Raw genomic sequence first — 26,528 nt, 5'->3', positions numbered from 1 at the left:
CTGTACTGAATGGACTATCAATAGCACTTCCAGTTGGAGGATTTGGATTCTGGTTCCAGGTTAACAATGAAATTCTGCAATACCTGTTACTCCAACCGTAGGTTATGATTGAGTTGTCCTTTACACATCTTGATGTAACAAGGGGAAGAAACCTAAATTGACAGGACAATCAAGACACTTGAGTTAAGTGTCAATAACATAGCTAAAGGATCCAAGAGTAGGAAGCTGTCTGAATTTGAAGTTGGACCACAGCTGACACTTCTCTGCTTTGGTACTGCAAACACTGGGTTGCAGATTGAGCAATTATTTGGCCAAAGAAAGAACAGGCTGAGGTTACATTCCCTGTCTGTAAAGGGAAACGGTAGTTGGAATCTGGCATTTGCTCCTAGATGGGATGGCATTTAATATATGCATTCAAGAATTGACCTGCAGGTGGGATTTGTCTTTGTGTTGGCTGCCACAGATCTGAATAAGGTGCTCCTGCACCTAGTTATAATTCTAGTGCCAGTGTTCAACCACTCGCCCAATTAAGTTGTTTTAAAACCAGGTGTTTAGTATGGTGGTTTGAGAGTTCTGGCCTTCTGTATAATCAGAGCAAAAAGTTGAATTGGCAGTAAGGGTTGCTCAAAAAATTGGTTGTGGTGTGGTTCTGTGCAATTCTGCGCTGGTGTTTTCAGGCTAAGAAGCCCTAGGCTTGAACACTTAATTTTACAGCAGCACTGAGTGAAGACATGGTGAATCTGCTTTTCCTTGACCAGATGGTTTTTTATAGAAAGCCCTTTTGCTCTGGTAGAGCAATGCTAGCTATGACATTTGAGCATATCTTCAATGTTTAAAATGGCTGCATGTACATTGAACCTGAATGGATTTGAAGTTTTGTCTTTTGAAACTAAAATTTTGTTTGCAGTCACCAGCACAAGCAGCTGCCCCATCTAAACTGTTCACCTTTATTAGGCCTGTAGCCTTGTGCTTTGGTGATTCAAGTACTCGTACAGATACTTGAATGTCGTGTCAATCTGTCTCCATTTTGTGAAGAATATTTTGCCCCTCATTTCCTGTGAACATTAGATGCTCCATGGGGGGCTTTTTATAACGTGTGTGTGTATATATAAAGCATCGCCAAAAGGATCTGCTGATATATTTCTGCACAATGAATTTTGTAGAATCACATTGTATCTGATCTAGTGAAAGTCATCTTTCAAAAATGTAATTTGTAGTCTAGGAAATTGCATGTTGCTTTCAGATTTTCAATGATCGAAAACAGTGTGCTGTGCCCAGTAATCCCGTTTTGACCAGCCTAATCACAAGACAATTTATGACCAATTAACCTATAAACTACTCTGGACTGGGAGGAAACTGGAGTACCTAGAGGAAATGTATGCAGTCATGGGGAGACCATATCTCCTTGCCAGTAGTGGTGAGAATTGTTCCCAGTTTTTTAGAACTAAACCACTGCTGCCATGCCATTCCAAAAAAAGTTGACTAACATTTCAGTCTAACTAGAACATTTTGGGTCCTGGGGAAGTGGAGAAGAATGAACTAAAAATTTGGCCATGAGGCTACTACAAGGAACTGAATGCTTCCTGTATGCATTCTCCAATAATTGTACATAGTACTGATATCATTAATTTTCCTCTAATGGCTGGTAACAAGAAAAAGAGCTGAGTAGAGGTCTTATTTCATGAATTGCTTTGACTAGCGGGTACTTTGTCAACAATCTACAAACGTGGTTTCCATGGTGTAGATAAATGATTGATTAAAGATCAGCTGTAAGTACATCAAAAGTGAAACATGTCAACAAGTGCAGTCCTTGGATGTGCTGCTATGCTTCTACTAAGGTATGTTTGAGTATGACTAAGTTGTGAAATGGGGTTAATAAAACAAGTGCAATATCTATTAAAGTACTGAAATATTTGTAAGGCAAGTAATACATGAATTTAATTGCTTGGTGAGACCGAATTTCAAAAACTCGATTAGAATATTGATAATGGATTTACTTTATGTATCAAGGATAAATTTGCAATAGAGGGAGGGCAATGATTCTTGAGTTGATGCCAGATATGTTTTTGTACAATGAAAAACTTGGCACGTCAGAAGTAATATCACTGAAATGTACAAAATCCATACAGGGCTTTAAAGGATGAATGTTTGTATAGAGCCAGAAGTCATCCATTCAGGATGACAGAACTGAGAATTTTCTCAATGGGCAGAGAATCTTGATGTTTTCTCACCAAGTGGTAGGTGGAGGCTAGTTGAGTACATTTGCTTAATTGATCAATGAAGCAATAGATGGTAAGTGCTGAAATAAGATATAATTTTGTTAAATGGATCAGGCTTGAAAGGGTGAGTGGATAATTCTGTCCTCAAGCCTGCTCTATCATTCAGTTGGACTTGAGTCAATCCTGTCTCACTATTATAATAGGATTTTGCATGTTATCACTAGTTGTTTAGGTTTCCTCAATTCTCCACAATCTGAATCTTACCACATTCTGAAAGTTTGCTAGTTAGTTAAATTGGCCACTAGATTTCCCTTCAGATCAATAGCAAACAAAAGACAATGTATAGATAGGCATGTATGAGTTTCAGGGTTGCAAGAAAATTGACTGACTGCCCTAAGAACTAGTGTGGAACTAAGTGGTTTTCTGGCATAATGATCATACTATATTCTCCCCGTCCATCCATTTGTTTATATCAATCCCCTTAAATCTAGTCAGAGATGACATTACTATCTCCTGGGTTAGAAAATATCGCAAGTTCACATTCTCTTGAATATTTTCTAGTCTTAAATGCCCTGCCCTGCGGCTTCAGACAAGGACTTTGTTGTAGCCCATCCAGCCTAACATTTTCCACATCGCCAGCTTGTCCTTCCGTATCGGGATTTTTTATACATTACTCCCCAGGGCTCTGAATACAAGCTTAGTGAACCTCTGCTTGTGCAGAAGTCCTGCTATCTCAGGAATCAGGTGGTGAACTTAAGTTCATTTTAACTTGTATGCCCTTAAAGGCATGGATATTGATACTGCAGAAGATGAGTGTGGATTGGGTTTAGATAACACTTGGAAATCCTAGGTAGTTGTCTGATTTTTGTCCTTTTTTCAAAAAAAAACTATCTGCCTCCACTAACATCTCTGCCACATTACAGATATCTACCACTCCATAAAAATCTTAGTGGTGCTAGAAAGTTTGTGAATCCCGTAGAATTTCCTCTTCTTAAATATGACTTAAATTCTAACCAGATCTTCATACTTTCTCATTGAGAAAAATGATCCAATATTGCATGTATTTGTTGGAAAAAGTATGTGAACCTTTGCTTTCAGTAACTGTTGAGACCCCCCCCCCCCACCATAAAGCAATACTTCAACTGAGTGTTTCTGGTAACTTGGTCAGGGCTGCACATCAGCTTGGATGAATTTTAGGCCATTGCTCGCGGAACTGCTTCAACTCGGGGATGCTGGTGGGCTTCCTTGTATGAACTGCTTGCTTCAGGCCCTTCCACAACATTTCTATCAGATTTAAGGCCAGGATTTTGACTTCAGTCATTCCAAAACATTAATTTTATTTTTAAACCATTGTTGATTCTTATCTTTAGGATGATTGTCTTGTTGCATTATCTAACTTCTATTAAGTTTCAGGTGACAGAGGTACCCTGACATTCTCCTGTAAAATGTATTGATACAATTTTGAATTCATTGTTCCCCAAATGATTGCAAGCTCAAGGCAGCAAAGCAGCCCCAAACCATAATGCTTGTTCCACCGTGCTTCACAGTTGGGATGAGGCTTTGGTGTTGGTGTGTAGTGCTTTCTCCTTCAAACATAGCAATCTGCATTTCTGCCAAAAAGTTCAATTTTTGTCTTGTCCACAGAACATTATCCCAGAAGCATTGTAGAACATCCAGGTGGTCTGCAAACTTGAGACATGCACCAGTGTTTTGTTTTGGAGAGCAATGGGTTCCTCCACAGTATCCCTCCATGAAACACTATGTTCAGTGTTTTTATAGTGAATATCTGAGCAGAGACCAGGTAGTTCAAAAGATTTCTGCAGGTCTTTTGCTGTTTCCCTTGAGTTCACTTCCACTTTGTTCAGCATTGCATGTTGTGCTTTTGGTGTGATCTTTACAGGATGCACACCTAGGGACACTCAACATACTGAGTTTCCTCTACAGACAATTTCTCGCTGTGGACTGATGAACACATGTCTTAAGAAATTTTTTTTATAGCCTTCCCCAGCTTCATGCATTGCTACAATTCTTAAGATGCTCTGAAAGTAGTTTTGATCAATGTATGATGTGCATAAGCAGATCCTTCTTGAAGAGCAGTTGCTATCAGTAACCTGACTGCATTTTTTAGAGGGTAAGGCACCTTAAGTGAAGAAAAGTTAGTAAATATTTTCTAAAAACATCTAAACTCAGGATTTTCCTTAGACATGCTTCCTAAACAGACAAAGAAGAAAACTTATACTTTGAAGATAGTACAAGCTGAGCTGGCCACCATGAAGAAACCTCGGACTGGCGTGCATCTTACCTCTGGCGATACAGAACAGAAATCGGGGGCAACATCAACAGTCTCCAAGAAGGAATAACAGGAACTGTGTGCGCGCAGTAAAGGGCATGCGCAAACATGAGCAACTTGAATTACAAATCCCAGCTATGATTGGAAGTGGAAGTGAAAATGAACCTGAGGTGGATTTGGATTCTCTGGAACATACAGATGAAGATGAGGTAAAAGAAGAACAGGAAGAGGTTGGAGGTGGAAGATATTCTGGAGACATAAGAGAAGCTTTGGTGCAAATAATGCATGAATTAAATGACAAAAACATTCAAATAAAAGATAGTAAAAATATGAAGACTATGATAAAATGGTGAAAAAACAGGGAGAAAGTGGACAAAGCTAAAGCTAGAAGAAATAATGGAAGACACTATTGAAAGAGTGAATAAAATGGAAGATAATATTCTTGCCTGGACATCAGAAAGAAAGTGACTTGGGGAAAAAATAGACTTGCTTGAAAATTTTAGTAGATGAAATAATAAAATTGTTAGTCTTAAAGAAGGGATAGAGGGAAAGGATCCAATTAATTTTTTTTAAATGGATCCTGGAAATTTTTTTTTATGGAAGAGGGAACCCAGTTTGAAATCAAAAGGGTCCACAGAGCCTTAAGACCAAAACCCATGACCAATCTTGATAAAATGCTTACGATATCAAGATAAAAAAAAAAGATCCTGAAGGCGGCTGCCCAATGTGCCAGAAAGAGAAATGAGCTATTGATGACAGAAGGGAAAGCAATTCTTTTCTATCCTGATAAGTTATGACCTTTTGAAGAGAGAAGGAATTTAACCCAGTGAAAAGTTTTATGGGAAAAGGGTTATAAATTTATTGCCCCACCAGCAACACTGAATTTTTTTTTATGACAGAAAAAGGAATTTTTTTATTGATCATCGGGATGCAGAGGAGTTTGCACAAGAACTCCCAAATATTTGCTAGACACAGTAAAGATTTAAAAGTGAAACAGATTAAAGATGAAGATGGGGACACTGAAGTGAATTGATGGACATTAAGGATAGAAGAATATTTAAATATACTTAAGATACAGGGGAGAAAGGTAAAAATTTGAAATATTAATCAGGAGTAGTGATATTTTTTCTCGTATATACTTTTCTCATGTTACAGGGGAGCTGGGGGAACTTCAGATCGATCACTACGGGATTCACATGTGTAATCATGGCGTTTGCAATGACCTGCACAATGGAGGGGGGGTAATGTGTTTTTTTATTCACAACATTAGCAGGGTTTTTTTGTTTTTTATCTTTATAATCTATTTTTCTTATCTTTTTTTGCCTGGATGATTGGAGGGGAGACACATAGCAACATGGAGAATTTTAAAATAATTCCCCAAGGTACTATGAGAGTTGAAATATTATCTATTATAGACTGGAGTAACTCCATTAAAAATTGACTAATTTACTCAATTTTTAAAGTTTTAATGTTAATGGGCTTAATGGACCGGTGAAAAGAAAAAGAATTTTAACATACGTTAAGAAAATGAAAATAGATATAGCTTTTATACAAGAAACACATTTAACAGAGATAGAACATCAGAAACCAAGGAGATTGGGTTGGAAATGTTATAGCAGCTTCATTTAATTCAAAAGCGAGGGGAGTTGCATTTTGGTTGATAAAACTTTACTAATTAAAATACAAAATGTATTAATTGATTCTGCGGGAAGATATATTGTCTTTTCAGAACTATGGACTCTTATGAATATTTATGCACCAAATGAAAACAATGTAAAATTTATACAAGAGGCTTTTTTTGAATTTGGCTGACACACACGATAAAATATTAATAGGTGGGGACTTTAACTTTTGTCTACACCCAGTTTTAGGCAGGTCAACAAGGGTTGTTACAAAACCAAAAGTAGCAAAATTAACTATCATTGATGAAAGATTTAAATTTGATATATGGAGAAGAATTAACCCAAGAGAAAGATTATTCATTTTATTCAAATAGACATAAAACTCATTCAAGGATAGATTTTTTCCTACTATCAGTGAATATTCAAGACAGTGAAAAATATGGAATATAAAGGAAGAATATTGTCAGATCATTCCCCCATGATAATGATAATGATGGATAAGGAGGAATCTGTTTACAGATGGAGATTTAATTCAATATTAAAATGTCAAGATTTTTGTGATATTATGAAAAAACATTTTTTAGATACAAACTCACATTCAGTTGATAATAAATTTATATTATGGGAAGCAATGAAGGCATGTTTGAGAGGCCAGATAATAAGTTATACTTCTAAAATTAAGAAGGAATATATGGTAGAAATAGATCAATTGGAAAATGATTACAAAATTAGAAAAAAATCTCAAAGATATGACAGAAGAAAAACAGACAACTTGATAAGAAACTACAATATAATACACAATACTGAACAGAAGAAGTAATTATGAGAACTAAACAGAGATAGTATGAACTAGGTGAAAGATCACTCAAGATTCTTGCTTGGCAGTTAAAAACAGACCAGGCTTCCAAAGTGATAAATGCAATTAGAACAAGTGCAATTAAAATTACTTATAAACCTTTAGAAATCAATTTATTGGAATATCTGACTCCAAATGCGTTTTACAGAAGGCATTACCCCAGAGGGTCAAATAATTCCACCAAATACATGTAATATTGGATCATTATTCTTAATGAATAAAGGAACAAATGTTTTTGTTTAGTTAATTGTGTTCTGTCTAGTTTTAGGTCTTGTGTGAAGAGCTGATCACGGTTAGGTCACATTTATGCAGAAATAGAGAAAACTTTCAGCACCACCTTTCAATTTTCTTTAAATTTCTCAACCCTCCCCTCTAGTACTAAACTCCCCTCTCCTAGGGGGGGGGGGGAAAGAGAGAGAAGACTATTGATGATACAGTATACTGTATCATTTACAAGCCCTTCAGTTTACAAACCTGTAAAGGGTCATGGTTCAGTCTCACTACCTGCTCAACAGGCAACAAACTGGTGAATCTATTATGCTCTTGATTTTTACTGCATTTGATGGTATGGCTATAGTTTTCTACATTCGCAACAAGATGACTCAACTTCATGCTCATTTCTCCGTCTATGAAAGCAAACATACCATATGACTTAAATACCCTTTCAACCTGTATCAATAAGAAAGTATCCCAAGGCCACTGTACATCAATGCTGCTAAGATCAGTTCCAAGTACTCTGTACGTCCTATCAGAATTTGAACTCTCATATCGTAATACCCCCCACACGGATTAAATTTCACCTAGTACTGTTCCATACCCACCTGATCTACGTCTATGTCCTTAAACAACCGTCTTCAACATCACTTATTTTCTTGTCCAAAACTACCAATTGTCAAGCTGAGGAGGGATGTAACATGCTGGAATTCTAGTAACCCAGACAGCTTGGAATGGTGATGCTGAATAGTTATTTTCCACACTTCGGTGGAACACAGCAGACCACCAAAACATTTATAATCTACAATGAAGGAAGAGATTTGGTCTCCAAATGTAACTCTCCCCAGCTGCAGCAGTTCGGTGAACGGTAGTGATGAGTTCAACTGGTCGAGATTATGCCGATACGGAAAGATGTAGATGCTGTGGATTTGAGCGTGGAAATGGATAATGTTGGGCGCCCTCAGGTGAAAACACAAGTACCGCAGATTCTGGAAATCTGAAGTAAAAACAAAATGCTGGAAATGCTCAGCTCATTGGTAGCATGTGTGCGGACAGAAACAGTGTCAGTTTGAAGACCCTTCATTACAACTGGGAATAGGGTTCAGCAGAGTCTAAAACCCGTTTCAACTTCCACTTCATGGACGCTGCCTTACCCGTTGAGTTTTTAACAGCATTTTGTACGGTTATTTTATCGGCTAGGGTACAAAAGACGCTGTTTCACGATTGAGCTTGAGAAAGAAACATTTCCCAATCACCATTGCAACAGGGCCAGTCTTTCCGGCAAGGAGGAAAGTATATTGCTCTCATCAATAACACACACAAGCCAGACACCAATAAGGCGGGGACTGGAAAATCTGGTACAGCCCGATCTCATTGGTGCAGCTTGCGGGCCAGAGGGCAACTACTCGACGATTCGGAACCTATATTTCGCCTCTAACAAAAGCAAATGTTTTAAAAAAACAATTTTGCAATAAATCAGAGCAGCAAGTATATTTCAGCAGCGGGCACACCTTTTGTTCGGGGTGACCTGCTGAGCCGGATTGCAATCTAATGGTGCGTTGCTGGCTTGTGTGCGTGTGTGGAATCTGCTTATTTCCTGGTTGAGTCGCCGGGCGAGGCGGAGGGGTTTAAAAGATGGAAGGAAACAGAGACGAAGCGGAGAAGTGCTTGAGGATAGCCCGTAAGGCGCTGCAGGATGGCGACCAAGACAAAGCGCTGAAATTCCTAAACAAGGCGGAGAAGCTGTACCCATCTGCCGAGGCGAAAGGTGAGTTTGCAGAATCTACAAAGATAAAACGGGGTCGTACTTCGAAGGAAAAGGCCGAGGCTCTTTGGTGTTGAGTTCCACGGCAAGCCCCGGTTCCAGTTCGGCGGACCGGGGTCATTCGGGCTCGGTGAGTGAGTCCCGTGTGTGGGCTCGGCACGGCTGTCAGTGAAGCCCGGGAGCCGCGGAGGTGATCCTGCATTGTGCACCGTCATCTCTTCCGAATTCTCGTTGTTTTAATTAGCACATCGACGATCGCGACTGAAAACGGGCTTGTAGGCCGGTATGTTGTAAATTAACTGGTCGGGTTGAGTGCAGTTTAGATTATAAAAAAAGCCTGGCTGGATTTCGTCAGAAGAATCCACGTGATATCACGGCAGATGGAAGTTTTTTTACCCTGATAAATGCGGATTCGAAAATCGAAGATACTCAGTGGTATGCAGAGGAGTACAATAGATGTCCAGGGACAGGTTTACATTTTGCTTCAACGTTTGTTTCTCTTTAAGAAACTAATATCAGAAACGATTTCGAACAAGCAATTAAATTTTATAAAAAAAGTCCTTTGCTTCACCAATCCGATTCGGGGAAGGAAAACGGCCGTCCCTTACCTGGTCAGGTCTATTTTTGACTCCAGTCCCGCCAGCGTAATTGACTTCTTATTTTTTCCTGAAATGGTTCAGCAAGTCATAATGTGAGTGGTATTAGGCAAAGCTTAAAAATGCCTTCCAGAAAACAAATAAATTACTTGCAGTGTTAAAAAGGTGATACCTGCAATGCAACAAGATTTTGTTCATATCTTTGGATTGAATCTCCCGCAGTCCTGATCAGCAACAGTCATACCACATTGAACCTTTTAATCAATAAGGCGACGTTGGACAAACTGGGATTGGAGACTGAAGACAAAGTTTATGAGGCATAGATTGGTTTTTGACTATCTGCCGTCTTTTAAAAAGTAGAAATGTCAACACTAGTGGACATGCATTTAAGGGGGGGGGGGCAGGTTTTTATTACAAAGTGGTGGATGGCTGAAATGGTCTGCTGGACTGGATGTAAAATTAAAATTAGTGGTGTTTTGCGGTTGTTGGGTAGACACAAATATGGATCATGTATAGGCAGAAGAGATTTAGAGTAATTTGGCATTATATTTGTCACACTGGGTGAAGGGCCTGTTCTTGTGTTGTACTGGCAGACTGTGGGGCTTCGTTGCCGTTGAGTTGTTGTCAACTCAGGGCAACTCTGGATAATGTAGTTGGGGTTTTCGTGATTATGTAGGCAGTGGGAAGATCAACCCTTTTGTGCTTCTTGATCTTGTCACTCAAGATTCAGTATCACGCAAACCTGCCGCTTTGCTTTGGGCCAGACTTTCATTAACACTTGCCTTTATTGTGATCTTCCTCCTGGCACAAATGTTAGTGGTTATGTGTATGCTAAAGTGATGGGGTTACTGCTTATGATTGATGTGGGAGTGATGTTGGATTGCAGGGAATGAGTGCTGAGGTGTGAGTTAGTGTTTATGGGGGTATGTAGGAGGGGTGTAGGGTTGGGAGATGGAGATGCAGGCCTCCCCATGGGGAGAGACATGGGATGATGGGACCTGGTGTTGTCAGCTCATTTGTGGGGGTGTGGCTAGGGTTATTTGGGATGTGTGGGCCCTTGAACATTAGGGTTAGGGTTTATGTGGGGCTGGGGGGGACAAAGGGTCAGGAGGTAAAGGTTACGGTTGTGCAGCCACTTTAATCTGGCCCATGCCTTTCATTAACTTGCTCCAACAACACGGCTTAATTAACCAGGTATGCACTGGGACACATCATCATTCATGAAACCTGGGGTCTTCAAGTGTTTCATGTCTTTAATCACTAAACAGCCTCACCTAGGCAACCCAGTCAGGATTGATCAGGCCTGACTTGTTTTATTCCTATGGACCAAAATAATGAAAGCCATGCAATTTCAAGGGTTAGGGTATTTTGGACTTCTTTATTTGGACCATTTGAGGAGTAGAATGTTTTGAGCTTAGTTATTAGGGTTCATCTCAAAGTAACTTCCCTACTTTAAATTTACACTTGGATCGCATGATTTAAATTAACAGGGTGTACTGGAGGTTCAGTGTCACTCCATCCTGTCTTGTTTTCTGTGGTCCCAGCTTGGGTTACAGGTTCTTCTGGTACTTGCCTTCTTGGTATCTCACTTTTTTTTTTATTGACCTTTTCGTGGCAAGTTACATAAGTAACCAGTTTGGGACCTGGCTTGAACTTCGAACTCGGGACCATCCGCCTTGAAGTCCAGTGCTGATGCCACTACACCACTGACCAACTCGGACCTTTGTTACCGAGTCTGGAATTTGTTATTCTGGTGCATGTGTATAGCTCCCAGGTTCTACTTGCACAGAATTTCGCTGCCATATCCTTTCATACAGTATGCTTTTTACCCTGTACATGCCCAAACTTCAATGACTCCTGAATCAATAGTGGTTACAAATCAGCTTGTAGGAGAAAGGTTGAAAATCTGGCTGAGTGGTGCCATAACAACAAAAACCTCTTACTCAATGTCAGCAAGACCAAGGAGCTGATTATTGACTTAAGGAGGAGGAAATCAGAATTCCAAGAGCTAGTCCTTATCGGAGGTGGAGAGGGACAGCAACTTGAAATTGCTCAGTGTTATCATTTCAGAGGACCTGTCCTGGGCCCAGCACATTAAGTACAATCACAAAGAAAGCACGACAGTGCCTCTTTTTCAATAAGAGTTTGTGAAGATTCAGCATTACATCTAAAACTTCGATAAACTTCTATAGATGTATGATGTAGAGTATATTGACTGGCTGCAACTCAAACTTGTATGGAAACTCCAGTGCCCTTGAATGGAAAATCCTACAAAAACTAATGGATACGGCCTAGTCCATCATGGATAAAGCTCACCCCAACATTGAGTACATCTATATGGAGCATTGTTGCAGGGAACTGCATCCATCATTAGGGACACCCAACACTCATGTCATGCTATCTTCTCAGGTACAGGAGCCTCAGGACTCTCACCATCAGGTTCAGGAACTTTTATTACCCCTCAACCATCAAGTTCTTGAATCAAAGGGGATAATTTCACTGAACTTCACTCGACCCATCATTGAAATTTTCCCACACCTATGGACTCACTTTCAAGGACTCCATGTCATGTTCTTGATACTTATTGCTTACTTATTTATTTTTATTAATTGTTTTTGTATTTGTAGAGTTTGTTACCTTTTGCACACTGGTTTCAACACCCGAGTTGGTGTGGTCTTTCATTGATTCTGTGCTGGTTATTATTCTATTATGGATTTACTGAGTATACCTGCAAGTAAATGGATCTCAGGGTTGTATATAGTGACATATAGGTACTTTGAAAATGAATTTTACTTTGAACTTTGGCCAGCCATGCTTCTTTTTGTAATCCCCTCGAGATTTTGACATCTTGTCTCAGTAGCCTCCTAGGTAACTAGCTAGATACCAAATGTAGCAGATTGTCAGCCCCGCAGGTAGAGCTGCTGCCTCATGGTTCCAGTGACCCAAATTTGACTCTGACATCTGGTGCTGTCTGTGTGGAGTTTTCATGTTCTGCCTGTAACTACATGAGTTTCCTCCTGCAACCCATGGTTTGCTGTGGATTTCCCCTAGGGTAGATATTTGGTAGAACTGGCATGTATATGTATGAGTTGGCCAAAGGGCTTGTTAAGCGCTGCATGATTCCAGTCTGGGAGAAGTTAATGAGAATGTGGGGAGAATAGGTTACAAGGGGGAAAATGGGGGAATGGATTAGGTGAGCTCGTTTTGGAAACCCACATAGAGTTATTGGGTTGAGTGGCCTCTTCAAGAGAAAATGGCCTTGACTTTAATTTGTCCCGGCCTTCAACCCTCAAGGATATATGATCTGTGGTTTTCTCCTTGAATATTTCTTGCTGAACCTTAATATTTTTTTTGTAAAATGAGACCTCCTGCACTGAGTGAGCTTTCGGTCACTTGACTTAGTATCTTGAATGAATCTCTGTCAAGCTCTATTTGATAATGCTCCAACGTAGTAAGCATTAGACGGATCATTATTACCCTTTGGACAAGTATATGAATAGAAAGGTTTAAAGGGACTTGGTGTAAATGAGACTAGCAGCACGGGCCAGTTGGGCCATTGGACTTGTGTTTGAATTGAATTTAGTTGACTTTATTTCTTGCATCCTCCACATACATAAGGGATAAAAAATCTTTACATTTCATCTGTAAATGTGCAATTATAGTAATTTATAATAAATGGAACAGTCGATTTAACATAGAAATGCACTCAAATCAGCATGAGTTAAACTGACCTGGTGGAAAAAGCTGTCCCGGAGCCTGTTGGTCCTGGCTTTTATGCTGCAGTACCGTTTCCTGGATGGTAGCAGCTGCAGCAGATTGTGGTTGAGGTGAATCATGTCCCCAATGATCCTTTGGGCCCTTTTCTCACACCTGTCTTTGTAAATGTCTTGAATCACAGGAGGTTCACAATTACAGGTGCGCTGGGCTGTCCGCATCACTCTCTGCAGAGTCCTGTGATTGAAGGAAGTACAGTTCCCATACCAGGCAGTGATGCAGCCAGTCAGGATGCTCTCAATTGTGCCCTGTAGAAAGTTCTTATGATTTTGGTGCCCGTACCAAACTTCCTCAATTGTCTGAGGTGAAAGAGGCGCTGTTGTGCCTTTTTCACCACACAGCTGGTATGTACAGACCACCTGAGGTCCTTGGTGATGTGGATGCCGAGGAACTTAAAGCTGTTCACCCTCTCAACCCCAGATCCACTGATAGCCATTGGGGTCAGCCCGTCTCCATTCCTCCTGTAGTCCACAACCAGCTCCTTTGTTTTTGTGACATTGAGGGAGAGATTGTTTTCGTGACACCACTGTGTCAGGGTGATGACTTCTTCCCTGTAGGCCACCTCGTTATTGTTTGAGATTAGGTCAATCATCGGCAAATTTAATTAGCAGATTAGAGCTGTGGGTGGCAACACAGTTATGGATATACAGAGAGTAAAGGAGGGGACTTAGTACACAGCCCTGAGGGGCTCCTGTGTTGAGAGTTAAAGGTGTGGAGTTGAGGGAGCCCCCTCTTACCACCTGCTGGCGATCTGACGGGAAGTCCAGGATCCAGCTGCACAAGTCAGGGTCAAGGCCAAGGTCTCTGAGCTTCTTGTTGAGCCTGGATGGAATTATTGAGTTGAATGCTGAACCCTAGTTCACATATCAGCATTCTTCTCCAGATGTGTAAGGACGGCATGCGTCACCTGTCAATCACTTGTGTCGGTAGGCGAATTGTGTGGGGTCCGGTTTGGGTGGTAGCAAGCTGCAGATGTAATCCTTGACCAGCCTCTCAAAGCATATTCAGGTGAGTGTGACAGGGTACCAGTCGTTCAGACATGTTACCTTGGTCTTTTTTGGTTCAGGGACAGTGGTGGATATTTTGAAGCAGGAAGGCATTCTACAAAGTGCTACATTGTTCTGTGACTCTTAGTACAATTTAATGTTTTACAAGGAAGCTCCTGCATCAATCTGTAGGGTGCTGAGGGTTAAAAGCAATACCATAATTTGGATTTATTGCTTAAACATTTTAAAGCTCTAAACTAGAAGTACCAAGGATTTATGAATGGAGTTTTGAAAGTAGAGGCATGAGCTTGATCATTTGGGTCCAGTGGCCTTTATTAACTTGATCTCCCAGTGATGTTTTGCGTACCTGATGCAGTTTAATTTAAACAGGACTTGGAACAACAAAACATTTAGATAAGAGGAATTTAGAGGGGAAAAAGGACGAAATGCAGGCAAATATAACTATCTTGATGGTCATCATGGACAAGTTAGACCGAAGGCTTTATTTTTAATGGTGCATTACCATGACTAAGCAGCAAATAGTTATTTTAAACAAGGAGTTGATTAGGTATAGGTTAGACAGTTTTGAAATCTTTGAAAACTTTTGCCACAATCTCAAAGGGCAGGCACAATGATCTGAAACCCTCAAAAATGGTTGGACATTAACTGAACTGTCTGTGTGGAGTTTGCACAAACTTTGTGTGATTGTATTGGACCCTCTGGTTTCCTCCCATGTCACAAAGATGCATGGGGTGGTTGATTAGTTATTGTATGTTCTCCCTAGTGGGAGGGATGGAAACTGAGCACCTGGGGAAGAAAAAGTTGCTGTTAAATAGGTGTGTCAGTAAGATTACTGCGAGAACAGCATTTATCTAATTGGACTAATGGCCTCTATATCATACAGCAATATACACATTTGACTGAACAGTTTGACCAATGAGGCAGAATGGAAATTCTTGTAAGGCTGCACTAGACTTCATGCCTAGTAACACTGACGTATTTGTCCCGTTAATGTAATATATTGGGAGTGACAGAGGTGTGACATGAAGAAACTGCAGATTCTGGAAATGTAGATCAACACCCAAAGGAGTTGGAGGAATTTGGCTGGTCAATCAGCATCTATGGAGGAAAATGGATGGTTGACATTTCAGGACCCTTCTGCTTGACGTGCTGCCTAGGATGGTGTTCCTCCAGCTCCTTTGTGCGTTGCTTTTGATTATCAAAGGATTGCTTTGACTCTGTGTACTCAGTATGCTGCAGAGTAGCAGGACATTTGGTCCACCCACTCCAGTGAGATCCTGTTTGAGGATTTTTGCTATTCTGTGGCCAGGCGACATCAGCACATGCTTGGTGTGTTGGTTGTTAATGTAAATGACACATTTCACTGTTTGTTTTGATGTAGGTGTGATAAATAAATCTGACTCTTGATGCTCTGCTGCCTACGAGTTCATGGTCGTTGTTGTTCTTTGGAAAAGAATCACATTGCAGATATTGGACAAGGAAATTGAAAGCTCTCCTGCTGTAGATGGAGGTGTGGTAGGATGGGGTCTGAGTGTTTTTGTGTCCATGTATGTTTGCTAAGTCTGTGCAACATTGTCTGGTCTCCAATAATCTTGTACTTCCTTGCCTCTGCACCAGGACTTGCTCTGTGGTAGTTGGTGTGTAGCAGCTGCCCCTTGCTACAATGTGCCTCTGTCATCTCCCACTCCTTGAACTGGGGTAGGAGCAAGTTCTCTCCTCCCTGATACAGTAGTTTGAACTTTGAATGAGTCCATAAGTTTGAGTTTATTATAACCAGCTTCTGAGTGATAATGAACATAGAACTTATGTACCATCGCACTGGCTTGCTCAGCACTCAGGAACCAGAATGAGAATGGAACTGGTGCTGAAATGATTGATTTTATCATTCCATGTCTGCGTACATCACTGACAGTGCTATGAACCTCTGCTCTCCTGCAGCTGAATCGTGAGCCTGATGAACTTAGATCACAGGCATAAAATGATCTCCACCACATGCCTTGCCTTGCCTTATCGCAGAGGCAGCCTGTGAAGGCTGGTGTTTGGCAGGGTTGAAAGAGAGAGACGCTCACTTAATTCTGAGGTTTGGCACCTAGGCTTTACGCTGTAACTGCGGGGTTATGGATGTAGCACATCATGGAAAGCAACCAATATAATCAAAGACCTCACCCAACCTGGACATTCTCTCTTCTTCCCTTGCTCATCAGGCAGAATATACAAAAGCCTGAAAGCACATACCACCAGGCTCAAGGACAGCTTCTATCCTCCTGAAGTAAGACAGTCCTCTAGTACAATAAGAAGGGTCTTTGATCTCACAGTCTACCTTGCGATGACGATGCACCTTATTGCCTAACTGCACTACACTTTCTCACTAACTAACAATATTCTGCATTCTGTTGTTGATTTTCCCTTGTACTGTATGGATGGCATCCAAATATTTTTCACTGGACCTTGGTACAAGTGATAATGATAAACTAGTTTACTCCTCTGGAGTGCTGCCAGTGCCAAGCTGGGAAGTGCCTGTCCATGTGCTGACAGATCTCCCAGATCTTATTCAGTCTTATTGGATGTGATGGAATCTTACACCCCCAATGATTGGCTCTGCAGTGCTCCACAGTTGGAAGAATTCTTCCATCGCCAGCAACCATAAATTTCATAAAAATTTCACATGGGGAGTACCCACTGTCTGACGAGTTTTCTTTACTTTTGGTTTGAACACCAGGAGGCTAGAACTCCATGCTGATATTTTCTTTCCACACAGGTACAATGTAAACATCACAGTATCACAGGCACATAGCATCATATGCACAAAACACAAATGTAAATTATCAAATTTTTTTTACAAGAAAGAACACAGAACAAAAATGTCCATTTTAGGTCAAGGTGGTCATAGTATTGCTAATCTGTAGTGGTTAGACTTTGGACATTTCATTCAAGAACTGAATGTTGAAAGGAATTAGCTGTTCTTGAACATAGCGGTGTGGGACGTCAAACTTCTCTACCTCCTGGCCAATGGTAGCTGTGAGAAGATGGCATAGACTGGATAGTGGTGGTCCTTGATGGATGGCTTTTTTTCTTGAGGCCATGCCTCCTGTTAATATTACAAGTAGTGGGCAGGGATGTATCCTTGATGTGTTGGGCTGAGTCCAGGACTCTCTGTAGCTTGTGTTCCTGCACGTTGAATTGCAGCATTAAACCATGATATAACCAGTCATGATACTTTTAACGGTGCTGTTTTCTCTGGACAAGTTGATCTCAGACCCCAGCCAAGTTTTTCCACTGATAAAATCTGAGGAACTTGCTTTCAAAACTTAACTCATTCTTGGTATTGGCTTATGATATGGAAGCTAAGTTCATCAGTCAGAGATCCTTCTGCATTTCCTTCTGTAGTTTGATAAGACATTAAGCTGATATAGCCTGTCCTGGTATAGAAGAATGTTAAAATTCCCTTAATGTGATTTTGAAGAGCAAGAGATATCTCCCCAGTACCTCGAAGTGGGTACTTTTTCTGCAGATAGTATTACTATAATGAGATTGCCTGCTCACTTTCATGTGGATCTTACTGTTCACAAAATTGATCCTTGGGACAGGGATGTGAGGTAAGGGTCAAATAATATAGAGTAGGGGTTACTGGCTGTGATTTTTGTGGGGGAAGTCAGTTTGTGGGTAGAGCAGGTGTATGGCTGTGTTAGTGGCTTGTACTTGAAGACCTTACATTTTGGACAGTTGGATTATGACTGTTGTGCTCTCAGAGTGGCCATTGATGATGCACACACTCTCCAGTATGCTGTCCTCCAAATAAGCCCAAGTTGCTCCTAATGGAGGATTGAATAAAGGGGGTGACGCAGGGTGTCTACTAAATAATGTGAAATAACCTGGAGATGGCTTGAAGGAGGGAGAGAGTAAGGCTCCATTAAAACAATTCAGAGCCATTCTATTGCCATCTGACTAAACAGTGAAGGGTGGTGCGCTGTAAATTATCCCAGAGTTGGCAGCTTTGCCACTGCTGATTGCACACCGCTGTGTCTTTGGGGACGCTGATGTTGTGGTGGGAACTCCTGGGGATTCAGGAAGCTGCAGCTGCACACTGGGGTTGGAGAGGTATCTGTTCCTCTGGCACTTTTTCCCTTCAGCTTCAGAACGTGACAAAACAGAATCAGGACTAGGCCATTTGTGCCCGATCCTCTAATCCATCCTTTGCAAATACTGGAGGAAGACAGCACGTCAGGCAGCGAAGTCGACGCCTCAAGTTGTGAATCTTCATCTGGACTAGGATGGGAGATGGTGGGTGTAAAATGGGTGGGGCTAGAGCAAGGTTGTAGCAAGAGCTGGCTGGTGATTGATGAATCCAAGTGATAGGATGGAGGGAGGGAGGAAGAGAATGGGGATGTTGTACAAAGCTAGGAGGTGATAGGTGGAAGAGGCTGAGCTGAAGAAGATGGAATTTAATAGGAGAGGACAGTGAGCCATGGAATAAAGAGAGAGAGGGAACTGTTAGTAGGAATATGTGGGAATGGGCAGAACAAGAGGGCGGAGCGGTGGAAAGGGGAAATGGGGGCTGGGTGAAAGTGGGTGAGGGGAGTGGTTACCAGAAGTTGGAAAAATCAACATTCATTCTGTTAGCTTGCAGACTAGCAAGGTAGTGTATGAGGCAGTAGAGGACATCATGAACTAACCTGTTGTTGGAGGAATTAAAATGCTGGCTGCTAAGAGATACTGGATAATCTTTTCCCTCCATCCTAACCCTATTGTTTCTCTTATTATCTAAAAAATCTATTGATCGCTGATCTGAAAATACTTGAGCCTCTGCAGCCTTGATAGGTGGTAGCAAATTCTAACAATTGAACTCTCTGTTTGGCTGAAGAAATTTCTCCTCATCTCCGTCTGAAAGGTTGAGCCTTTGGACTGAAGTGTCACCTCCAGCTCTGGATGCTCGGTATTGTATCCCTCTGTCAATCCTGTAGGTTCTGTAATGAAGATTTACACCAGTTAGATCATCGCTTATATTCCAAAAGGTTATGCTTTTCCCAGGGTGGAAGTGGTTATTATGCATGGACATAATTTTAAGGTGACTGGAAGAAAGTATAGGGGAGGGATGTGAGAGGTAGGTTTTGTTACCTTGAGTGTGTTCGGTGCCCAGAATGCACTGTAGGGATTGCTGGTGGAGGCAGAATCATTAGTGAAACTTAGAGACTTGGATGAAAGAAAAATGGAAGGAAACATTAGATTGATCTTGGAGTAGGTTAAGAGGTCAACATTACACTGAGTCAAAGGACCCCAGAGACTTAGGCCCTGGCTGCTTTATCTCTCGGTTTTCACCATCCCGGAATCAATCTGTACTCCCTCTGCCCTAACCATGTCCTTTATTTATCTCCTTGCTCCTTTTAGCACTAATAGATGCTATCACTAAGAATGGAAGTGCAGCTGGTGGTCCACGACAGCGCCCTGAATCGGGCAAACCTAACCAGGCAAAGTCTACGGGCCCAACTGAAAATGGGGCCATGCCAGAGAAGGAGAAGAAAACGGAGACGGCAAAGGCCTACACAAGTGACCAGTTGGAAGGAGTTCAGAGGTATGGATGGCAGGCGGAAAGGAGTTGTCAGTGAAACCGTGATAGGCTGGACTTTCTTCCATCCTCACTACAGGAATAAAGGTCCGGTGGGGGAGAGTGGGATGGAAGGAGTGAGACACCCACTGATTGAAAAGCTCACAACAAAATAGTAGGCCACTCAAGCCTGCCCCATCATTCAATATGATCAGAGCTGATCTATACCGGCCTCAGTTCCTTTTCTGTGCCAGTTCCCTACAGTCCTCAATTCCTTGATCTTCCAAATTTGTCTGTCTCCACCTTAAATATCTAATGATCTGACCTCCACTGCACTTGGCAGAGAGTTCCAGATTTTCAAAACCATCAAAGAGAGAAATTTCTAAACGCCTCTATTTTAAATGATCAGCTACCTGTCTTGCCGTTATGGCCCCTTGTTCATGACCCTACCACTCGTGAGAATGTAGAACAGTATAGCACAGGAACATGCCCTTTGACCCACCATGTCTATACCGAAAATGACATTGAAATAAGCTTATTGTCTGCTGCCTGCAAGTGAACTATATTGCTCCATTCCATGCATATTCATATGCCTTTATCATCATAGCTGAAAATAAACATCTCAGCTCTGTCCCATCAAACCCCTTTGGGACCTAGTATATTTGAGTAAGGTTGCACCTCATAGTTCTGAACTCCAATGAATACATCTCGTTAAAGTTGATAGCCAGGCAATCTCATATGCCGTGTCTTCTTAATTAAATGGAAAAAGTGATAATCTAATGACCTCTTCTGTTCCCTGTACGAAGGGATCTCGGTGTTGTGTGCATGAATCACAAATGAAAGCAGGCAGGTGCATCGAGTGCTTAGGAAGGTAAATGGCTCCTTGGCCGTTACAGGGGATTGGAGTTAGAAATGAGGAAATAGTGTTTCAATTGTATAGACGTGCTGAGGCCACAGCTGGGATATTGCACAAAGTTTGAGGCCTGGGGGAGAGCAGCCATGTTCACATTAAATGCTGGGGCAGGGTTTCAGGAGCCAAGTGGCCTTCTCCTGTTTTGTCTGCTTGTATTTCCACTCTGCAGCCCTCTTTCTGCCAATGGGTGATGATATTGGTAGGTGTTTTAGTAATGGCAGTCAGTTTTTTTTAAAAAAAAAGATCCATTTAGGCTTGAATTCCTCAGTCGGCATTAGATTTTGTACTTTGCAGACTTCTGGGGACCCCGCTGGAAGAACAGGGGGTTTCAGCGTTGTCATGACCAGGAGATGGTGGTGGAGTACTCCACCAGATCTCCAGCCTTGGTTTTTCTGTCTCAACCCTGAAATGGAACTCAAACCTACATATTTTTCTCTTTCAAAATGTGGTGGTGCAGAAACAACGTGAAGAATTCGATTTCACATTCCAAATTGTATGAATATTGGCTTTGATCTCATCCCATTCAGTGGCTCTGGACCAATGGATTACAGTTTTGAATGACCATTCACTCTTCCCCCATTGACTGTTGGAAATCTGTTTGCTTGAACTTTGTTCCGATCCTTCCCTTCCCTTCCCCTGTTACTGCCTCCAAAAGTGTAGGAGTAGAATTAGGCCACTTAGCCATTCTAATCAAGGCTGATTTATTAATCCTCTCAACCCCATTCTACTGCGTTCTTCCCTTTACCTTTGACACCCTGAGTAATAAAGAACCTATCAACCTTCACTTTAAATATATTCAATGACTTGGCCTCCACAGCCGTACGAGTCAATGAATTCCACAGATTCACCACCCCCTGACTAAAGAAATTCTTCCTCATCTCGGTTCTAAATGGGCATCCATTCTGCTATTTTGATGCTGTGTCTTCTAGATCTAGTCTCACCCACTGTAAGAAACATCCTCTCCACATCCACTCCATTTAGGCCTTTCAATATGTAATGGGTTTCAATGAGATTCCTCCCCCCCCCCCCCCCCCCCAACAGTTTAAACTCCAGCAAGTACAGGCCCAGAGTCATCAAAAGTTTCTCATATGTTAACTCTCTCGTTCTCGGAATAATGCTCATGAATCTCTCTCTGGACGCTGTCCAACACCAGTACAGCTTGTCTTAGATAAGGGGCGCAAGACTGTTCACAATACTTAAAGTGTAGTCTGACCACTGCCTTATAAAGCCTCAGCACTACACCCTTGCTCTTATATTCTAGTCTCTCGAAATGGATGTTAACATCGCAATCACCTTCCTCCTGCAAGTTAACCTTTAGAGAATCCTGCACAAGGCCTCCCACATCCCTTTGCACCTCAGAGTTTTAAAAAAATTCTCCATGTTTAGAAATTAATCTCTGCCTTTTTTCCTTCTACCAAAGCACATGACCATACACTATATACCATCTGCCACTTTGACCATTTTCCCAATTTGGCTAGTTCCTTTTGCAGACTCCCTGGTTCCTCAGCACTATCTGATCCTCCAGTTTCAAGCTTTTAAAATAAAATCGTTCCACCATTGTTCACTGCTTCTTTTGTCATTTTTTACTTAGTCATCTGCAGGATATGGGCATCGTTGGCAAGGCCAGCAATATTGCCCTTCCCTCTGAGGTGTGTGTGGTGCGCTCAGCCACTGCAGCCATTCTTGTGAAGGATTTCCCACAGTGCTGTTCCAGTGAGGATGATGGGCTGATGATATACATTTTGTATTTCCGTATCAGGATGGTGAGTGATTTGAAAGGGCCCTGCAGGGGGTTGGTGCTAAAGCATATCTGCTGATATTGGCTACAGCCCAAGCTCTGGAATTCCCACACTCAGTATTTCTACTCCCTTAGATGCTTTTGAAATCCTTGTTCCTTGAATTTGCCTTTGATCACTTGTGCCTCTGTAACATGACATCAGGCCCTGCTTCCACTGCCGTGAATCCTCTTGGGATGTTTTGCCACATTATAGATGCTATATAAATGCAGTCAGTTGTTAAATGGTGAAATCTGTGGTCTGCAGAAATTTTTTGAAGAATAAAAAGGTTGAGACCTTTGCAGTATGAGCTATGTTACAACTTGGTGAACTTTGCTGATGGGATTTTGATTTTTGGCTACCTGGTCTGGAAAACTACAGACTAACTTCAAGATTGTTTAATGTAATTTCCAGAGGATGTGTAAAGGAGAACAAAATAATTGTTTTTTTGGATCAGATGTAGCACAAAAAGAACAGAATAATAAAAAAACACAATAAATATCTATACGTAAACTAGATTATATACATAGACTGATTGCATCTACGTAAATTGATGCTAGGTGCAGGTGTGCCCATACTTAACTCTGACAGGAAATGATAAAGTAGTAGTGGGGGGGGGGGATGCTTTGTGAGGTGGGTTAGTGGGTGTAAGTATTGATTAGCCTTGCTATGGGGGTAAGTAACTCTTTTTGAGTCTCGTGGTCTTGAAGTGGATGCTACTAGCATCCTCCCTGATAGGAATGGGACAAACAGTCCATGAGCAGTGCATGTGGAATCCTTCATGATATTGTTGGCATTTTTCTGGCACCGTTCTGTATATAGGTCCTTGATGGTGTGTAGGCTGGTGCCAGTGTTGCTCTGGATAGTCTGGACTACCTGTTGCAAGTCTTCCTGTCTGCCGGATTGCAGTTTCTGTACAATGCATTGATGCTGCATGTTTGGATGCTCCCTACTGCGCACCTGTAGAAGGTTGTAAGTATAGATGTGCGTAACAGAGGCCTTGGTGAGTTTTCCTGGTTGTGTAGGATGTGTTCTGGAGCCATGAGAGGTTGTGTGAGGTATGCACTCTAAGGTGTTTGAAACTGCTCGCAGTTTCCACTGCTGTGCCGCTGATGTAAAGAAGGGTGTGAGTTATCCAGAAGCTGATAACCATACCCTTGGTCTGTTGACATTGCGGAAGAGGTTATATGCCTGGCACCAGGCCTTGATCTCTTCCCCTCTGTGCATTAACATGCTAGTAATGGTGATTTGACTATTCCAACCCAGGATAAAGAAATGTAAAGATTACTATGAGATCCTTGGGGTCAGCAAGGAGGCATCTGATGAGGATCTGAAGAAAGCTTACAGGAAACTGGCGCTGAAGTTTCATCCTGATAAAAACCATGCACCTGGAGCAACCGAGGCGTTTAAAGGTGAGCTGAGAGATTTTCTCTTTGATCTGCCTGTGGTGTGATTTCTGCCCTGTGTCTTTGCAAGTACATTCCACTCGGTGCATGAAGCCTTCCTCTTCCTGTGGTGCAGAGGCCGTCCAGTAACTCCGTAGTAATTGAAAATTAAAACACAGAAGGTGATGGAAATTGAAAATAAGGTGCAGGAAGTACTCAGCAGGTTGGTCTGTATATATGGGAAGAGACTTCTCACAGACATGAACAGACAGGGAATGGAGGGAGATAGACCTTGTGCCCCTATATGGGTTTAGATTAAATTGGCATTGTGGTTGGCACAGAAGCTGGTCAAAGGGTTTGTTCCTGTTACCTATTACAGGCTGAGTTCCCTTCAGAACTGGGAAGGGGAGAGAAATTTAAGGGGTAGGGAGGGTGGGAGTGGAGTATGTCTGTGAAAGTGTAATCATGGGGATAATCTGTAAACCAAATGATGTAGTCAGTGAGAGAATGGGAGCAGTTGGAGAGTGAGACTGTGAACAGTGGAGTGTAGGAGTTGAGAAATGCAGAGCTGGAGGGAATGACTGGCTGGGCACATCCTCCAGACCCGGGGGGAAAATCTCAGCGAAGCTGGGCACCGTAGTGGGTGTAGACAAGTTGGGCCGACGGGCCTGTATTCATGCTGTATTACTTATGTTTTTTTTAAAACTGTCCCAATATCACAAATAACTGATGCAGACCAAGAAATCAATTTAACCTGAAGTTGTAGCATTTAGTGTCGAGTCCAGAAAACTGTCGTGTGCAGGGAGAAGATGAGGCACTGTTTTCCAAGCCTGCATTGCACAGTTTTGAGCCAATAACTCCCCACAGCCCCATCTTTTACAAAGTTCTTGAATCAAACCTTTGCTTTACCCCTTATGGCTACTGACACCAAATGACCAGAAGAAATTCCTTCACACAGGATGGCGAACCTTTGTGAATCTTTACCCCAAAGGGCTATGAGTGATTAGTCCATCACAGAGAATATGGAGGTTGATAGGAACTAGGAATTCAAGACAGGAAGCTTATGGAGGAACATAATGCTGAGGTAATAGACCTTATTGAATAAGACCTTAGGAGCAAAGTTAGGCTATTTGGTGCATCAAGTCTGCTCCACCATTCGGTCATAGCTGATTTAGTTTCCTACTCAACCCTTCTGCCTTCTCCCCATAACCCTTACTAATCAAGAACCTATAAACCTCTACTTTAAATCTGCCCAAAGTCTTGGTCTCCACAGCCATTTGTGGCAATGAATTCCACTGTTTCATGGCCCTCTGGCTAATGATATTCCTCCACATTTCTGTTCCAATACTGTTCCAAAGGGATATCCTTCTGAGGCTGTGCCCTCTGGTCCCAGATGCTCCTATTATTAGAAACGATCTCTCCGCTTTCACTCTGACAAGTCCTTTCAATATTTGACAAGTTTCAATGAAATCCATCTTATTCTTCTAAATCCTGGTGAGTATAGGCCCAGAGAGATCAAAAGCTCCTAATTAGTTAACCCTTTCATTTACAGAATCATTCTTCCTAATCTCCTCCAGACCCTCTATAATACTAGAATATTAGTCAAAATATTTGATATGGGGCCTAAAACTGCTCACACTACTCAAACTGTGGTCTGACCAACACCTTGTAATGCGCTGTCTTTATCACTTTGCTTTTACATTCTAGTCATCTTGAAATGAATGCTAACATTGCATTTACCTTCCTTATTACTGGCTCAATCTACAAGTTAACCTTCAAGGAACCCTGCACTAGGACTCCCAAGACCCTTTGAACTTCCAATCTCCGAATTTGTTCCCCTTTTAGAAAATAGTTTATGCCTTTATTCCTCCTACCAAAGTGCATGACCATACACTTCGCTAAACTGTATTCTATCTCTCAGTACTTTTCTTATTTTCCTAATCTGTCCAAGTCCATCAGAAAATTCAGTTTCCTCAACACCTATCTTTGTATCATCAACAAACCTGACCACAAAACCACCAATTCCATCATCCAGATCAGTAACATATAATTTGAAAAGTAGTCGACCCAACACTGAGGCCGGCGGTATATCACTAGTCACTGGTAGCCATCCAGAAAATCGTCTTTTATTCCCACTCTTTGACCCAATCTTGTATCCATCCTTCTGAAGTGTGGTCATTGTTATAATTGCATGGTAAACTCCCACACGTAGCAATGAGCAGATAAGTTTTAAGTAGTTGAGGGTTCAATAATGGCTGCAGGAGCTGGAACGAGCTCCCTCTCTATTGTGCTGTGGGAGCTTTATGCATTTGGGGAAACAGACAGTATCTCACCAGTAGTTTTATATGTCACAATGTTTTTTTTAATGCAGCAATTGGAAACGCCTATGCTGTGCTCAGTAACCCAGTGAAACGAAAGGATTATGATCAGTATGGTGAAAGCCAGTCCCCTGGGAATTACCAGCATGGAGGCTTTGAATTTCATCGAAATTATGAAGCTGATATTACTCCAGAAGATTTATTTAACATGTTCTTTGGTGGAGGATTTCCTGCAGGTATGTTGAAAATACTT

General features: G+C 41.6%; 1 protein-coding gene across 1 annotated transcript in view; it reads left to right on the top strand.

Moving 5' to 3' along the window:
* The first annotated feature begins 8,554 nt into the window (after positions 1 to 8,554).
* The window catches only part of dnajb14 (DnaJ heat shock protein family (Hsp40) member B14), a 32,996-nt gene continuing 15,022 nt past the window's right edge, over positions 8,555 to 26,528 (top strand). The window contains exons 1-4 of the mRNA XM_059965456.1: positions 8,555 to 8,968; positions 19,728 to 19,911; positions 23,839 to 23,984; positions 26,329 to 26,511. Of these exons, the coding sequence (XP_059821439.1) occupies positions 8,836 to 8,968; positions 19,728 to 19,911; positions 23,839 to 23,984; positions 26,329 to 26,511 (646 nt within the window). The 5' untranslated portion in view covers positions 8,555 to 8,835. The remainder of the gene's footprint in view (positions 8,969 to 19,727; positions 19,912 to 23,838; positions 23,985 to 26,328; positions 26,512 to 26,528) is intronic.

The sequence above is a fragment of the Hypanus sabinus genome, chromosome 3 (genome assembly GCF_030144855.1).
Source record: "Hypanus sabinus isolate sHypSab1 chromosome 3, sHypSab1.hap1, whole genome shotgun sequence".
Taxonomy (NCBI): domain Eukaryota; kingdom Metazoa; phylum Chordata; class Chondrichthyes; order Myliobatiformes; family Dasyatidae; genus Hypanus; species Hypanus sabinus.
The sequence above is the reverse complement of the archived record's forward strand: the minus strand, read 5'-3'. Positions and strand labels throughout refer to the sequence as shown.